This window comes from Alligator sinensis, unplaced genomic scaffold (genome assembly GCF_000455745.1).
Source record: "Alligator sinensis unplaced genomic scaffold, ASM45574v1 scaffold170_1, whole genome shotgun sequence".
Classification (NCBI taxonomy): Eukaryota; Metazoa; Chordata; order Crocodylia; family Alligatoridae; genus Alligator; species Alligator sinensis.
The window spans coordinates 4,863,460-4,881,697 of record NW_005841863.1 but is presented as its reverse complement, the minus strand read 5'-3'; the positions used below and the strand labels follow the sequence as shown (position 1 = coordinate 4,881,697).

General features: G+C 42.0%; 1 protein-coding gene across 1 annotated transcript in view; it reads left to right on the top strand.

Moving 5' to 3' along the window:
• The window catches only part of PEPD (peptidase D), a 221,878-nt gene that overhangs the window by 40,684 nt on the left and 162,956 nt on the right, over positions 1-18,238 (top strand). Inside the window, exons 5-6 of the mRNA XM_006016614.2 lie at positions 1,922-1,969; positions 3,453-3,514. Coding sequence (XP_006016676.1) covers positions 1,922-1,969; positions 3,453-3,514 — 110 coding nt within the window. The remainder of the gene's footprint in view (positions 1-1,921; positions 1,970-3,452; positions 3,515-18,238) is intronic.

The window sequence follows — 18,238 nt, the reverse complement described above, 5'->3', positions numbered from 1 at the left end:
CCCAAGGCTTTTCTTCTCAGAGGTATAGGAAGGATTTATTTTTTAATGTTAATATTTGTATTCCTTCCCCCTTCATTTTTATCTGTAATATAGTTATAACAAAAAGACAAGCATTTAAGAATACCAATAATATTATGAGTGGGAGACCCAGAATCCATTGAAGATCAACTATAACTTACGCTGAATGCACATTGATTTTTAAACAATAAACATGTATTAGAGATTCTAAATGTCTGTCTTGTAGTTTAATGGGACTACTGCATTAATAGTGCTAATAAAACTTGAACTGAAATGACATTACACTTCTCTTCCCGAAAGAACAGGCAGAATAGTGAGATGATTGACAAATACTGTTCATCTCTTACTTCCCCTTACACTGACATGAAGTCAGACTTATTGCGAAATGTTGACCGCTTCTTTAAACAAACCAGAGGCCTTGAACTGCAGCAGTTATTGTGAAAGCCAGTAGGACCCCAGTAATTACTAGATTTGGGAAGTTAGAATCATAGAAAATTAGGGTTGAAAGGGACCTCAAGAGGTCATATAGTCCCAACCCCCTACTCAGAGGAGGACCAGCACCAGCTATATCATCCTAGCAAAGGCTTTGTCTAGCCAGTCTTAAAAACCACCGAGGATGGAGAGTCCACCACCTCTCTGGGTAACCTGTTCCAGTGTTTTACTACCCTCCTAGTGAGAACGTTCTTCCTAATATCTAACCTAAACTTTCCTTGCTGCAGCTTGAGACCGTTGCTCCTTGTTCTGTCATCAGCCACCACCAACTTGGGCTATAAAGTTGGCATAATCATGCTACACTGTGATGCCAGGCATTATATGGAAATAAAAATGCTGTATCTTTAAAAAACATTATGGTGTACAAATGGAATGTATTGAGAAGTGCACGGTCTCTGTGGAAATGAAAGACGTATTGTAGTCTCAAATTATAAATGAGAGAAAGATGGTGAAAGAAGCTGGGGTGTTGGAGACAGTCTAGTAAGTGAAAGATGACCAAGTGTGAAGTACAATAAATAATTCAGCACACGATAATGTAAAAACAATTAATGTGCACTTCATTAATATAGTAGAGCATTAACGATGCACAGATACCCGATTCCTAATTTCCATGTTCCATTATTGGCTTTTTTTTAAAGAACTTTTTCTGAGCTTTTTCCCTTTCAAAATACGAATGACAGCAGGTTTAATTGTACAATGCAGTTGCTACATGTAAGACGTAAAAGGACACCACCAACTTTAAAAAATTGCATTTCTGTCTCAACATGTTTGGTCAATTCTTTTTAAAAGTGACACTTAAGCTTACTGTATTAGAAGGAGATCAGATAATTCTTTTTCTCTCCTTTCCTGTTTGTTTACTTTGTGCTCTTGACAGCACTTTGTAGAGTCAGTATGGCTGTTCACTCCATCTGGTTAATCCATTTCCCCTGTCTTGTGGGTCTTTTGCAGAGCAATGCATGTGGGGAATGGAAAAAAATCATCTTTTAAATTGGAAAAAGTGAGAAATGTCTTTATTCATCACAGAGGCTCTCTGGATGTGTAGTGCCAAAATGAAATTACTTTGCCACTTTTAAGATGATGAGGCTTCCAGTCCTGCTGTTCCTTTAATTGATATGAAATTACTGATGGATAGGGCATGTTATAGTAAATCTGTTACAATTAAGCATGTTAATATGACTGCACTCTGGTGCCCAGCCCTTCCTTAAGTTATCTCTTTATGGCAATAAAACTGTTGATACATACTTTCCCCATGTTGTATTGGCATCTTTATATGACAAACAGAATATAGGAAGTATGGTTTCTTTTAGCAAGCTGAAATGTTTCTAAGGTTGCTGCATATAATATGTTGCTGGTAGCAAATTTTCCAGAGTTAAAATAATGAAAAGTATTGTAACTGTAAACCTCTATTTAGATATCCAGTGTCTTGGCTTCAAAGAAACCTTCTGTCCTCCTTACATTGGTAAGTAATATTTATTCCCGGAGAATATTTAATCTGTTTATCTTCAACGAAGTGATGAATTAATTATTGTCCAATATAGCTTCTCCCTCCCTTTCCCATCAAGGAGGATAAGTCTGTCAGTGCTCCTAATTCTAGGCCAGTTATCTTCATATAACTGACCAACCTTTCCCCTCTCTTCCTGCTTGGTTGGTTGCTAAATCTCATCCTTTCTTTACCGTGCCCTGCTGCTGTGATCCTTATTTATGTTCTAGTAATTTTGCACATAAATTGCAATAAACCTTTTTGTTACCCACCTCATTCCCTCCTATGCAGTAAAAATAAGTTTAATTCCCACCTTCTCCTACTGTTCTGACCATGGGGTGAAGTTCCATGTTACACTTGAACCATACTGAGGGCACTTAAAGCACATCTGCATATTAAAGCTTGTTAACTCATGCTAACTGCCCTCTGAGCAGCTCCAAGTTACACCACTTCAGATGAGGGTTAACTCTGGGTTGTGCTAACTAGCTCTTCTTAGGGTAACTTTAGTCTGCTTCACAAAGATAAAACAAGTAATTTTCAGTCCTCCAGCAGCCCAGGATGCACTGCTCCCCACCCCTTCCCTCCCCCTCAAGTAGGGATAGAGCCCAGGTTCCCTGGCTTCTATCTAGGGAATAGATAGAAGCCAGGGAACCTGATTGCCAGCCCTCTAGTTGCAAATCAGAATTGTATAGTTAAGAAATAATATTAACCCTTAACGTGCAACTGCTAACAGCGTGTTCTAACTTTAACACTGCTTAAGCATTTTCAGAGCAGCCTTTTCATTTCTCACTGGGGTTGTTTTGGTGATAGGGACCTCAATCTCTTTCCCAGGCCCCTTTCCCCCAAGAGATATATGCCATGCCTTTCTCTTCCTATCTGGAGAACCTGAATTCTTGCTCTGAGTTGTAGGTGCAAGGGGTTGTTGGCCTCTAACTAACTGTTATTTAATGCAGCAGGTTTAATGCAGAGATAGTTATTAGGTTTCTTCTTTTCACTCGTCTAGCTCTTTATTAGGAACTCCTTCTTACGTAGTGAAGTACAAGGCATTGTTTTTCTCTACTTTAACGGGAATAGTTCTGAGGGCCTTGTTGCATTGAACACCTTTAGTATGTGTTTAATCTGTGCAGTATTAAAGTTAGAATATGTTCTGAGCAGTTGCATGTTAATGTTTACTTTGATTTTTAACACGCATAGCTTGCTGATCATTGTTCTCAGCCCCAGCACTGTGCCAGTCTTGAACCAGCTCTGGTGTGGTCCTTGGGACCCGGTGGTCTGCAGTCACCCAGCTTTCAACTCTATTTTGGAGGAACCTGATAACTAAAAGATCCAGGATCCTTCCTCCTGACACGTGCATTTCATTTACATGCAGGATTTCAAAAAAGCCTTACGAAATGGGGTTCTTTAATTTTTGAGTACTTCTCTTTATACCACAGTGATAGTTCTTTTCATCTTCCCCTTCTAGCGTGGTATTAACACTGATAGTGGACATGTCTCCAGGGAAGCATCATTTGAAGGAATCAGTCAGTAAGTGACTAAAATATTGATTGTTGAGTAATTTTTGTTGTTTTCACTTTACATTTTAAAATATATCATGGTTTTGCTCGTGACAAATATGATATTTTATATAAAATAGCAAACCTATTTTTGATTCAGGCTTCTGTTCAAATCCAAAGATTTAAGTTTCACTTCTGACTAAAATACAGGTTTCCTTTTATTTTATATGAGTATTTGGAAATCTTTTTCAATTTATCTTAGAAACAGCAGAGATTCATACGTATGTTTCTTTATATGCTACTTACACATTTAAAAACCCCTTACATTTCTTGACAATGAGTACTTGGCTGTATTCCAACACTTGCTCAAGGTATAGTTTCTACGGACTGGTTACCATATTTTATTCTTTTATGTAAAATGCTTTATACAACAAAGACTTTTGGAACATCCACTCTTCTGAAAAGACACAGTAATACAACATATAAAGGAGGGAGAGATTCTATTTCTACATAAATATGACCGTTTGTTATTAATTCATAGATTTTGATTTTTTTTTTTAAATTACTACCTATAAAAAAAATTCTTTGCTGCAGTTCTGTGAAGTAGAAGCTCACACAAAAAATAGTTATTTATTTCCTAGAGCAATTGGAATGATTTATCATAGACTTTTTCTCTGATTTGAGGATGATGGTTTGAATTTGAATCAAATGCCATTGTCTGTGCCAGGTTATAATATCCTAAAACTTTATCATCTTTTTAGCTAAAATATGCATAAAAACCCTACTCAAACTGTCTGCCAGGCTATTAAAATAAATGCTATGTCTGAGATAATGAGTGGGTGGCCTTTTTATGATCCTTAGCTCTAAGTCATCCTGTTGTATTTTCCTTCATCTACCTCTCTGTCCACAGCAGATCATACTAATACTGAGATGATCATGTTACTTCACAGAATTGGCTGCTGTTGCCTATAATTCAAGACACTCATTTTGTAAGGTCACATAAGTGTGCTTTCTCTTGGGATAGCCTGTCCTCTTTGTCGGATGAAATGAGATCTGGAATATGATTACTTAATTACTTTTGTTCTCTTTCACAACCTGACTGGAAACTTAACCAGTCTGTCAAGAGCACGGACACTGGAAAAACATGAGTACTAAAATTATGGACTCTGTGCCTTTTACGACCATTGTGCAATGAATACAAAATATTGCAGAATCTTTTAAAAAACAAACAAACAAGAAAAACTATTTGCGTCCTAATGCTGTATGCTGCACATCTTTCTGCTGTTGCTTTGCCTAAAATTATCAGAATATGTCCAGAAAAAGGGTACAATATAATATAATCAACTCACAAGGTTTGCATTCCTCTATAAAATAATTTGAATAAACATTTCATGCTGGTATAGGTTGGATTGTTGCAGCTGGATTTGAAAGCAACTTTGCCCTATGGCCTTCTGCACCACTTAACATTTCAATAAAAATAAAAGGAAAGGTATAGTTCAGAATAAAGTATGGTACTTCTGTGCTTTATGCTTCTCTTTCCTAATTTTTGAGGATGTTTGGCACATTAAGGTATGTCTTCTCTTTTTTAAAGAACGTGAGAAAGATGCTATTTCTAAATATTTGATGAAAACAATCAATACAGACAGAAAAGCTCTGAGAGTATCAATTTAAATGCAGCCAGTTACATCACTCCTCTTATCCCCATTTTAATAAATTATTCTGCATTTTCATAATCTTTGGCAGTATGGCTGCTTTACTGTTGAAGTATCCTAGACCTGAACTTTGGTATACTACCTTTTATAAATTTATTGTTGTTCAGTTTGCTTTCTTGAGAGATCTGAGAGCTATGTAGTGGTTCTTCCTTGTGTCTGTTTTTTCCAAGGCCCCCTCTACATGTGCAGGTGAAGACATGCTTGGATCTAATGCGATATCCATACAGTTGCGTCTCTTGACATGCTGTATGTGCATAGCAGGAGGCATGATTGTAGGATTGCACATTAGTCCCCCTGCACTGGCAAGAAGCAGGCTCCCGCAGTTGGGAGTCCCCTTTTGCCCCCTGTCAGTTGTGGGGTACTGTGGAATGTGCATCCAGGACTGAAAGTCTTGTGTGGGCTAGGGATTTCAGGCACCCCTGAGCCTTGGGGATCATGACAGCCGCAATCCCCAGGGCTTGGGGGTTTCAAACTAGACATGGTGCACCCCTGCAACTGGGAGCCCTGTAAACTGATGGGGATCCCAGCCTCAGGGGAGACCCTGCTACACATGCAAATTAAAGCTTGATAGCAACCAACTATAAAGTTAGACCTCAAAATGTATATAACTTCATAGCTGGTGAGAGCTTTTTATTGTGCATTACTTTGCTACGCATGCAAAGTATATAGCTACTTTGCACACGTAGCTTGTCTTATGCAATTAACCAGTCATTGCACAATACCTATACCATAGGGGGGGAAGGAGGACACTTAGCTGTCAAATTTCTCGAGGAAGCTATATAGTGGTTTTGCCTTGTCTTTTTTTTTTTTTTTTTTTTAACTATCTACAGCTAGCTTATAGGACATCAGGCCCCTACGTAAGTGCTCTAAAGCAGCAGCCAGCAACTTTCAGAACAGCCCAGATTGGGTCTGAGGTGGGTCAGCAGTCCACTGCCTCTGCAGCTTTTTTCCCTACCACCACTTCTCCCTGCCCTCTGGCTGTAGTGTAGACACAGCTCCCATCACCCAGGCTTGGGCAAAGCCCCTGGTAGTAATATACTATTGAAGCTGCATCCCATGCCCCATTTCCACTGGTGGCATCCAGTGATTCTTGAGGCCATAAGTTGCTGACTCCTGCTGGTCTTATTCAGCATAAGTCTTTCAGTTTTGGTGAGTTAGCACAATGTGTTTCAGTGAACGTTTCAGTTTTGTGTTGGCATTCCCTGAATATCAAGATTCCAGAAAACGCTTTCGTGTTAATCTACTAAACTAAAATGTTACTTTTTTCAAGTAGTTAATGCCTGAGCTAAAGATGAGCTCAGTAGTGGGCATCTTTAAGAAATCTACAGATATTAAAAATAAAACACACAAACCAATGTATTAATATAAAGTACCCTAGATTTGAAGTTGTCATAATTGGAAGGTATTCTTTATCTCATCAAATGATATAATAGACACTCCTGTGCCTTATTGCTATACTCATTAAAAGATTGTATTTCTTGCTATACCAGTAGAATATTGTTATAGCAAGATATGCCAAAAGAAGTAATCTTGTGACTATAAAATTTGCTCACAAAATAAGGGAAATATAAAAACTGGGGGGAGAAGGGAAAAAGTCTGTTTTCAGGCTCCTTATCTTAAAATTCTCAAAAGTGTTCTTGTAGGACTTTCACTAACTCATTGTGTGTGCATCTTGTCCTCTCTTTGATTAACCCCGTTTGTTGCTGTACAAGCTAGAAATAAACACTTAGCACCACTTATGCTTTCAGTTTTCTTCTCAGCACATTTTATTTTTATGTGCTCATAGGCGGCACCCATGGTGTGGGTTTTCAGCTGTTATACTTCAGAATTAGGTTCATAAACTAAATCATTTTGTTTTGAAAGTTCTCACATCCAACACAGAAAGCAAACAGCAGGGATTAAATTTTTACCACTCTTCAAATCAGCTTCTAACAGCATCATTTTCTAAACTGCATGTGTGCAAAAACAAAAAAAGAAAAGACAAAAAAAAGTGGGGGAAGAGTGTAATTGCTGGTTGTTAGCTTGGATATATAAATCTAGCATCTATATATGTAAATTGTGTATTAGGCATGCATTTGAATGCATACAGTTTAGAAAACAATCCCTCCTTCAAGACAGGAGTATATATCAATTTGCTGATTAAAACAGTGTGCGCGCAATTTCGTGACCAAAAAAATTAGTTTGTGCTTTTTTCCTTTCAAAACACCATGTACACTAAGGGTATTGCCTATTCCAATTTATAGCATTGTGATGAAGGTCTGTTATACCTACTTAATCTCTGCTTATGCTATAGATATTGCTGTTCATGCCAAGAACTACCTTGCCTTGCTTGCCTCCTCAGGCAAACCATACAAAAGCTTTCCATGAGAGCTGATCTTGTAATGTGTTCTTCAGGTGTAGGTGGATGTGCTATATTTGGGTGGACTGATTTTTATTTAATTCCTACATCAGACGCTTCTGTGTATGACTTGAACAAATGATGGCCCTCACAGTAATTCCTCCCAGGATAGCAGGCCTGTTTGCAGCAATGGGACTGCCAGCTGAAGGGTTGAGAGCTCAAGGCTGGGTGTAGGCACGTGAACTTCAACCTGAAAAAGCAACCTTTACAGGCTTCCAAATTTGTTTTTCAGAGAGACCTCAACAAATCGGAGGATTGGACCAAAAGAAATTTCATGAGGTTCAGTAAGGACAAGTGCAAAGTCCTTCACTTAAAACAGAACAGTCCCGTGTATTGGTATAGGCTGGGGACCAACTGGCTAAGCAGCAGTTTTTCAGGAAAAGGTTATAGTGGACAAGAAGCTGAATTTAAACCAACAGTGTACCCTTATTGTGAAGAAGGCTAACGGCATACTGGGCTGCGTTAGTAGGAGTATTGCCAGCAGATGGGAGGGAAGTGATTCTTCGCCTTTATATGGCATTAGTAAGGCCAAATCTGGAGTACCGTGTCCAGTTTTGGGCCCCCTACTACAGAAAGGATGTATACAAATTGGAGAGAGTCCAACAGAGGGCAGCGAAAATGGTGAGGGGGCTGGAGACATAATTTATGAGGAGAGGCTGGGAGAACTGAGCTCATTTAGTCTGGAGAAGAGAAAACAGGGAATTTAATAGCAGCTTTCAACTACCTGACGGGTTGGTTCCAAAGAGGATGGAGCCAAACTGTTCTCAGTGGTGGCAGATGACAGAACAAGGAGCATTGTTATTAAGTTGCAGCAAGGGAAGCTTAGGTTAGATATAAGGGAGAACTTTCTCACTACCAGGAGGTAAAGCACTGGAACAGGCACCCAGAGAGGTTGTGGAATCTTCATCCTTGGAAGTTTTTAAGACCAAGCAAGACAGAGCCTTGACTGGGATAATCTAGTTGGGGATGGTCCTGTTTTGAGCAGGTGGGTGGACTAGATGACCTCCTGGGGTCCCTTCCAACCCTAATTTTCTATGATTCTTTTTCTGTCTCAGTTAGTGAAAGGTGTTTTTTTTGCTCCAGTGTATATTGCTGAACAGTCATTGCTACTGAGCACCTCTCTAAACGTGATCTGTTTCTAATCATTATTCAGGTAGGAAGCGAACCCATTTAGCACTTGGCTTGTGCCTGTGCTCTTTGCATCATGCATCCTGGGTCACTTAAGGGTCTTAATAATAATTTATTACAGTCTTTCCTGTTTGTAGTAATGACTTCCTCTGGTTACTTCTGTGGAACTGTCTCTACTTTTTTAGGAAAGACTTCTAGCTGTTTAGCAGACATTTTTCCCTCTTAGAGCTCAGATACACACATCTCTCCACATTCACTAGTACAGAGGTCAGAGATGCACTGATGCATTGGTTCATATCGTATCGGCATCAATAAAAGGAAAATTGACACTATTGGCAATTGGCTTTTTTTTTGGCTGATGTGGCCGATAATGTCACCAATAAATGCCATGTGCATTTGTGCAGCCTCAGCATGCATGCAGTTAGAGGCCAGTGTCTGGCTGGTAAGTCTGTTGCGGGGAAAACATGTAGATCAAGGCTCCCAGAGTGAGGGAGGAAGCAGGGATGGGGCAGGCGCTGCCCAGGTGGGATGAGGTGTGGGACGGAGCTGCAAGCAGCTTGTCCGGGGGGGCACGGGAAGGAGGGTGCGGCTCCCGCTGCTGCACGCACCTTGGGCAAATGCCCCCCAGATCTGTGCGCGAAGTGAGGGCGGGCTGCTGCTGTGGGCTGGGGGCGGCGCTGGTCTCTTTCTGTTGGGGGGGGGGTTGGGCTGGGGCTGTTCTTGGGGCAGGTGGTGATGACACTGGGAGGGGAGGCTTTGGGAGGGCTACAGCCACCCCAGAATTTGCCATAGCACCCCCATATCCCCTCTCCCAGTGCTGCCACTGCCCACCCTGAGCGCAGACCTGGCCCAGCCCCCCTGGCAGGAGGAGCCTGGCATTGCTCCTGGCTCCAGCCTGCTGCAGCAGCCTGCCCTCACTCCACGTGCAGGTCCAGGGGGCATCCCCCCCCCGTGCCTCCCCTGGGGTGCCCAGCTGGTACCACCTGCCCCTGCCTTTCTCCCTCCCTCACTGCAGAGACCTTGATCTGCCCCCCCACTCCCCTTCCCTCCCTGTCCCTTCCCCCCAACAGGCTTGCCAGCTGAATGCTGTTTGCCAGGCTGCCTATTGGTAATCAGACTGGTACTGGCTGGTACGGCTCGTTAATAATCGGCCATTGATTCATAGATTCATAGATGTTAGGGTCGGAAGGGACCTCAGTAGATCATCATTCATTGGTATTGGCCCAGAGAGCCTTCATTGGTGCATGCCTAGCAATGGTTATATTTGTATTGCCTTTGTGCTGAGCCCAGGAGTACCACTGAGAAGTACAACTCCCCTGCCCACTCCTGCTCCAAGCAAGTTAGCTTTTTTTGAGCAGGCCCAATCTTGTACTAGTAAGCAAACCTAAGAGGGAGTCTCCAATGGCCTTTCTGAAGTGGTTAAGTTTTTGGGGTAGGACATGTGCAGGGGCGAGTGGCAGTAGCATGCTTCTCAGTGGGAGCAATATAGCCAAGCCCTATGGTGCTCTTTTTTGCTGCCTTTGACAAAAGTGAGACTGTCTTTTTTTTTTTTTCTTCCCTTCCTCTTTTGCCTCCTCGCTCACAATGTAAATGGACACTCATTGATTTTTTTTGCTGAATATGTGAAAGATCTGCTCCACTTCACCTCTTTCGACAGATACCATGTCCTAAAACCACTTGTCACAGTGTACTCCATTCCTTCACTTCTCTCATATATAGTTCTGTCTTCTCAAGGGGCTGTCAGTTCTGTCATTCAAAGTTATTTAATTTCTTTGACAAAAGTAGTCAATCTGGCTATTGAGAACTGCTAGCTAATTGACCTCAGTGAAAAGTGATCTTCTCTTGAAATCTATTCCTTCCTTAAACATTTGCAACTTCAAACACCTTCCCTGGATTCATTGTATTTTATTTTTTTGCAGCAGACTTAAAAAAAAATCTGGGTACAGTATCAGAGTTATTTTATTGCCCTTTATTCAGTGCTTACCAGCATGTTTAAATGCATTGTGATATCTTTAAGGATTGCTGAAGCTGAGCAGTTTGACAGAACAATCATAAGGTGCAATTCCAGACTCTTAATCATATGTACCATTGCTGTTGTGTTGCCTCCTGCAATACATTGTTTAGCCAGACTTTCTGGGGCCATTATGAAGCTGCCTTCCTGCCTTCCACAGAACTGTTTAAGATGAAGTTGCTTTTCAGGGATCCTTCTTTTTTCTGCCAGTTTCATTTGTCTCTTAGTTAACTCTGCTCTGGTGCTTTTTTGCTATGGATAATAATAGAAATAAGCTGACTCTCTTGGCACGTAGGATGTTCATCTGCTGCTGACAGAACATGCCTTTCTTGGTCCTAATGATGTTGCTTCTCTGCCTCATTCTTTTGAACATCTCCTGGGATACTATCTGAGCTAATTGATCTTTTTTTTAACTATATAGGCCTCTTGTCTCCATTATGTTTCCTGGGCATTCCTACCTTGGCCCTAAAGGCTGACCGTAAATTGCCTTTGTCTTGTGGGCAATTATTAGGTTTTCTTTACGTATCTGATGAAAATAAAGCCCCCAGTAACAAATTATAATTTCCTATAGCATTGATACCACTTGTCCCTTTGTTTTAGTTAATATTATACATTTTAGAGAACTAACTAGAGAAAATGTTGGCATAGACACTAGAAATATGCATCTAGATGTAAGCGTACCATCTCATCTATGAATCAGAATGCTGTATTAAACTTGTAACAATAAAAAACAGATGGAATATCCAAAAGTAATCAAAACAGTCCAACAAGAGAGTCAAACGCATAATAAAAAAGATAGCAAGGTATGAAGGACTTTATAAAACAAATAGAAAAATAAACTTCATTTGGAGCATTGCCTTAGGCCTGAGAAATGCATGTATACACATGCACGCACAATTGGAAAAAATTTACTGAGCTAATTACTTATGGAACGGAGAGTACTAATTTTATAAGCAGCCATCTTGTTTCCACTGTGATCTGTAGGCTAGTCCTACCTTGTCCCTAAAGGCCATTCCTAAATTGTCCTGTAAGCAACTCATAAGTTTGCTTATTGGAGCACTAAGCTGAGGCAACCACTTATGTCATGGCACATAGATACTAGTTAGGTTAGCAAAGACAAAAACCAGTAAGTAATGCCTGGGAGCTGAAACTGGAGCCCCACATGAGCTGCCTGGCTGAAGCTGCTCACTTGGCGTGGTGTGGCATGGCAGGGCAAGATCATGAGCAAGAGCTGCTGCTGGAGGCAGGGGGAGCAGAGCAGCATGCGGCTACACTGAGAAACAGCCCTGCACATGCTGACTGGTGCTGGGCTGTGGGCATCAGTGGGAGCCCAGTACAGGCTGCCCCAGTGTGAGGGGCAGCCACGAGCTGGGTTCAGTCACCTGGCAGGCCAGATAGGGCCCGTGGGCTGGGTTTAGCCCACCCCTGGTATAAAATCATACACTCTAGTGATATGGCATTGGTTTAGTTAAAGATGAGCCTCGTCTATTGTACTCTTCCTTGGAAATCAACACTTAAGAGCCTACCCGGTTCAATGTTCTTCAGTCTTTGATAGCCAAGAAGTTCACAGCCCAAGTGGTAGGCCTGTGGCACTTCCTATTTAGAGTTAAGGTTCCTACACCAATAATTCATTACTGCAGGAACCTTAAACTGCCTTATTGCTAACAAATCACTGTATTTACTAAAATCTGTGTCAACTCTGAATTTAAGATCCCCCCCCCCCCTTAGTAATTAGGTTCTATATATAGAAAGTTGTATAAATTTGTTATAATTTTTCAGGCATAGAATCTAATCATCGGAGGGTTGTCTTAAATTCGTCCCCCTCCTGCTGCTATAGCAGGGAAAGCAGTGGCTGGGGAGCGAGGGGGATGGGTCAGGTAGCCCCTTTGCCCTCTGCTCTCCCTACTTCTTCCCCTTGCAGCCTTCCTGCACCACCCTGCTCCCCCTGGTCACTGGCATCTCCCCATGTACAGCTCTCCACAATCTCTGCCCCTTTCTGCTTCCTGCAGTTTCTGCCTGCCCCTTCTCCCCCTTACTGCCAGATGCTGCTCATCCTCTGTTTCCTCCTAGAGCACAGCATGTGGAAGCTCAGCCCTTGCTCAGCCCTGCAGCAGTCTCAGTGCTGCTAATTGGCCAGGCAGGGGACAGTTCTGTGTGCTCTGTGACTCGGAGGGAACCTAGCCGGAGCCAAAACTGAGATGCACCTGGGGCGGGAGCGGGGAGGGAGGGAGGTGGAAGCTGCAGAGGGCAAGCAGGGAAGGGGATGGGGAGAAAGCTGCTGTGGGTGGGGGCTTAGGGCCAAAATCAGAACTGCAGCAGCCGCCTGCTCCCCCCACCCCCCAGCTTTGTACATGAATCTAGGATGAGGGGCTTTTTCCCCATGCTGATGGGAGGGAGAGGGCTCATCTTAGATTTGAGTAAATATGGTTCACATTAAAGGATTTTGGCCAAGTTTAAGCATAAGGAGAAAGCATATGGTTATTAACAAGAATATACAAATAGGTATGGAAGTAAAAATATTTTCTATAAAAGCATGACATAAGATGTCTTTCTAGTTTATGCCTAGATATTCTTTTAGAGATATTCTTTCTAGATATTTATGCCTAGATATTCTTTTTAGTTTATGCCTGACGGTAAACAATTTTGCTTTAAAAAATGAACCACAGATTATCCTAATGCTAGGAGTATCACAGAAATCAACCCAATTCTATATCTTACTGCAACTTGCAAATTGACAGTCCTTAGAAAATGTGACACACGGGCTCCAAAGACAAAGCAAATTTTACCTGTAGCAAAATGTCAATCCGCAATTTCTGTTAATACTTCCATTTAATCTATACAAACTAAGAAATACTCTATTGAATTGCATCCTCAAATAGAATTGATTTTATATTCAGTTCTCTTAACATGCAAAGCATGTTTCATTAGCTTGTTTTTTTTAAAGTCTACTTATTGTGGCTAACCATCTATCTTCTCATTTTATAAAACAAGGCTGGCCAGAAACCTTGTCTGTGTAAGATAAAAAAAAATAGTAGTTTTAAAACCTTTCTGATGTCACAATGTCAAGACCAAGCATCCTCTCTTTTCCATTTCCTATTGGAAAATGTCAGACCTTTCCTAAAAATTGATTCAGGCACGACTAAAGAGAGGAGCCTCATAGATGAGATCAGCAGATTCTTGGCTTTGTCATGAGTCCTAGAATTTGCTGCAAATGCTGAACATTCAAACAGTTCTATTTAGGGAGGAGATGGTTGCATCTTTTACATCAAACCATTTGGAATATCACACATTTTAATATATCAGATGAGTACAAGATTACTTCACTGCCTTCTAAGCAGTTTTTTATTGCAGACAACCTAATATTCAAGATGATTTATACAGTGCTTGTACAGAAGTTCTGAAAGGATTTTACAAGCATCGTGTTTCAAAATAGCCATGTGAGGTAGGTAAAACCCTGTGCCCATTTTACAGAAAGTACAAAAGACAAGTTACTTGCCAAAGGTCATATTACATGTTTGTTTCAAAGGCATGGACTCCACTAAGCTACCAGAGTGTTCACAGCAGGAGAACTGGATCAACATACACATGTGTGCGCACGTGCACAAACACTTTTTTTTCCTATGAAGGACAGTGGTACCACCCATGACTATAGAGTAATAGACAGAAATGTTAACGAAGGGTTCTGTTACAGGATACCTTTAAAACATTTTAAACCTGTGGAATGCTATACTGTCATAAAGTTAGAATAGTTTCTGAGCATGCACAGGTTAAGGTTTAATGCTGTCTCAGGTCTGCACAACTGTGACTTGCCACCAGAGGGCTGGTGAGTACAGGCATGGACAGGAACCAGGACTCTCTTGCTCTTCTGGTGTGGAAGAGGTAGGGGAAAGGTGGCATGTAGCTCAGTGGTGGAGAAACCAGTTTGGGGGCTGCAGCTTGGGAGGAATAAAGTCTTGAAAATAGACTGTTTTGAAATGAATGGGAAAGGGAGAGAAGCAAGGAGAAAAAAGTGAAAAGGAGGAGGAAAAAAAAAAGGACCAAAATTTTGTGTGTTTCATTAGAGCTTGCTGACTGAACATTATGGAACAGAGGAGAAAATTCATCCTGGGAGATCTAGATGTCTGGTTGGAAACATGCTTTCTCATATCATCAGTAGGCGTTAATAAGTTCTGCATATTCTGAGTTCTTTAAGCCAAGAAGTTTTTAAAACCATGGCAAAACTGAGATGTTTGGCCTCTAACATATTTTGAAGCGGCACTCTACACTCATTCAGTAGAAGAAATGGGTAAGGAAGCATATAACATTATCATATTTCACCATGATATTAAAACTTACCAGGTTTAGAAGTAGAGAGGGTATCTGAGTTGCCTGTGACCATATAACAAATTAGTGATAGGGACAGAAACTGAATCCAAGGCCACAAACACCAAATCTGCTTTACATACTCTATCTAACTTCTGGTGCATTCAGGAGTAAATCCTATTTTACCTTTGTATGCAAATAGTAGTTAGGTAGCCACTTTTATTTTGGTCGCACGCACACAGTTTTGATTCCATATAGTTACGCTTGTCCTGCATTTTCTTTCTGAGCATGTTCATTAGGCTGCACTATGGCTGCTTAGGTGCTGGGGGAATCGGCCTGTTACATGTGTAACACTGTGCCAGTCCTGCCTGGTGGCAAGACCATGGAGTTTGGGAAAGCGGTCTTCCCTGGGCTCCATGGTCAGTTGCAGTTAACATGGTGGCTCCGCTTTCAGTGGGGAGCCTGTGGGTGGCAAGACCATAGAGCCTGGGGAAGCGTGCTTCCCTAGACTTCATGGTCTCACTGCAGTTACCCCCCCAGTGGTTCTGTTCTCAGAGCTGCCAGGGCAAAATTAGTAGAGGTTTGGAGGGTGGGAAGGGCAGAGGGGTTGGGAGCTGTATATTCTGGGATGCTAGAGGATTGCAAATTAAATATTTTGTCTCCCCACTGTATACTAACAATACTCTGCAATGACCGGGGTAAAATGAATCAAAGATAATCCTCACTTGAATTGTCTTGTCTTTAAATGTTTAGAGGGTACTTAGTGTGGGATAACACCGTTTAATGGCTGAATGCTCCCATTTTAAGTGCTTTTATGATGGTTTAAAGGGTAACCTTTAACATCACCCAAAGTCGAACAATTGTGTAATTTGGTAAGTTCTTAAGGGTTGGAATTTTGCCGTTTTTGTATCTTATAATGCACCCTCCCCTGTCTTTATATATCAGCCTATTAGCTCACTAAAGTATATAATTCCCTCTTCATAACTTTGAACCGCTTATACCTAGTTATGTAAGGTGAGGTAGAGCTGCTAGCTGTGCACTATGTCCTTATGCCATCTTTCTGCATCAGTCTTCTCTCTCGATTTTCTGTGCTTTATCTGATGTATTGATCTTGTTTACCAAAAGTAATGCCTGCTCTTTCATGAGAAACTTATATATTCCTCTGCGTTTTTTGTTTAGTGTTGAACTGCTTTAACAGCATGGTTTCTGATAAACTATTCCTGAAGAAAGTGCCCATTATCTTCAGTGTTGGTGCATGCGACTAGACTCTCTTCTAGGTGACTAATTGTGTTGTGCAATATTAGATGCAGAGCTTTATGGTATGAGGTTTTCACATTGTGCTGCCATTCTGCCAGTTCCTAAATAAAACACCCTTAGTACTGAATGTGGTCCAACTTGAATTTGTTGAAGTCTGGTCTTTCTGTCTGATGCTGTTGGAGTAGGAGCACAAAGCCATTGACTGCTTACATTGTTTGATTTTTTTTTTTTTTTTGGTTTGTTTTTATAGGTTCATGAACATGTGTTCTGAAATACTCTATATTGGTGTATTCATAGATACATAGGCTATCACTTTACCATCTGAAGATGCAGAAGGCTCCCAATGCAACTTGCAAAGACTGTTTTTAAAAGCTGGAATTTTGCCTTTTTTCATGATGCATAAAGAAGTCTAGAAAATTCTTTACATTTTGCTTAAGAAATGTCAGGCATGCAAAGTCTGAGTTTCTCTGGAAAATAGATTGGAGAATCACAGGGTGTGTCCACACATGCAAGCACTTGTGCTTGCTACAGCTCAAATAGAAGTGCTCAAATCTGAGCTGGGGCTTTTTGCCTCAGCGCTTGTGCTTAGACATTCACTTTGTTGTGGAGCAAATTGTGCCACTTGGGGCAAAATAACCCTGCCTGGCTCCTCCTGGATCTCCAGCCAGGGGGAGCTAGAGCCTGGAGCCAGCACCTGTGCTGTTTCCAGCAGTGTAAAAAGCTGCCATGGCAAGTAGCTCAGGGCTACTTACTCTCAGGAGCTTCTGGGGCCAAGCCAGTTGGTACCTGGGGACACTACCCCTTGTGCCAGCTGGACTACTGAAGCAGCTTGAGTGCTCCCTGCACCCTTTACCCACTGCAGCAGTCTGGCAGTGGGGGCTGCTGCCTGGCTGTGACCTGCTGCACACCTGCCAGACCCGGATGAGGCATCTGCCCCTCTGGGCCAGTGGGCTGTGGCTACAGAGTTGGCCTTTTTGCTGCACTACTGCCATGTGTGCCCCCTGCCTGGCCGTCTGGGTAGCTATCGCCCAGAAGATGTTCTGGGTATAGTGGCCTGCTTTGAACCGTCAAGCCAATTGGCCAGGAGGGCAGCCACAGCCAGCGCTCTGAGCAGGCAGGGTCCTGCCACTGGCCTCCCTAGCAGGAATTCTGGTATTCCCTATTGGAAAACTGAAAAATCCCTGATAAAAGAAATCCCAAACTCACTCTGTAAAATGCCCCAAAATCCATGTTCCTCCACAATTAAAACAAAAGACCACTATAAAGAGAGAGAGACAGTAGTCAGTTGGGCAATGTTTTATTGATATATCTAGCAATTTGGAAAACCACCAGTGTCATTATCATAATACTAAAGTGAACTCTAAATACATATGTCATGAATACATGAAGATATATTTTGCTGCCCCTCAACAGGGGCTATGGCCCCCCTCAGGGGCTACCCTCCCTGCAGGGCCCACATGCCCTACCCCTGTCCCCCCCCCGACCTCCCAGTGGCTACCTGCCTGGCCCAATCCTTCATGGCTGCCCCCCAACCCCAGTTAAGCATGTACGGGCTCGTCTGGACACGCCCACAGAGTTGTAACATTTGTATTGTGAGAACTAATACCCATTGCATTCTAACAAAATATATTTTATTTGAAATGTTCTATAGTTTTTTAAATTGTTATTTTTAAATAAATTTAGCTCCCTCTCCCTACTACTTCTTAATTACTTGACTTTCATTGGTAATTCTTGTAATATTGGTAATTTAAAAGTTCTTCAGCAGGGGTTGTCAGCCAGGGCTATGCAAACCCCCAGGGGTACTTGGGAAGGCCGTAGGGGATATGTGCAGGTGCGGGGGGTACAGAGCACCACCAGCCACCACCCCACATTGCTGCCACTCTGCATCTGGCCGCCCCCCCTCTGGCTCTGTGTCCATCTGCGCACGCGCCCGCTGCCGGCGCCCCC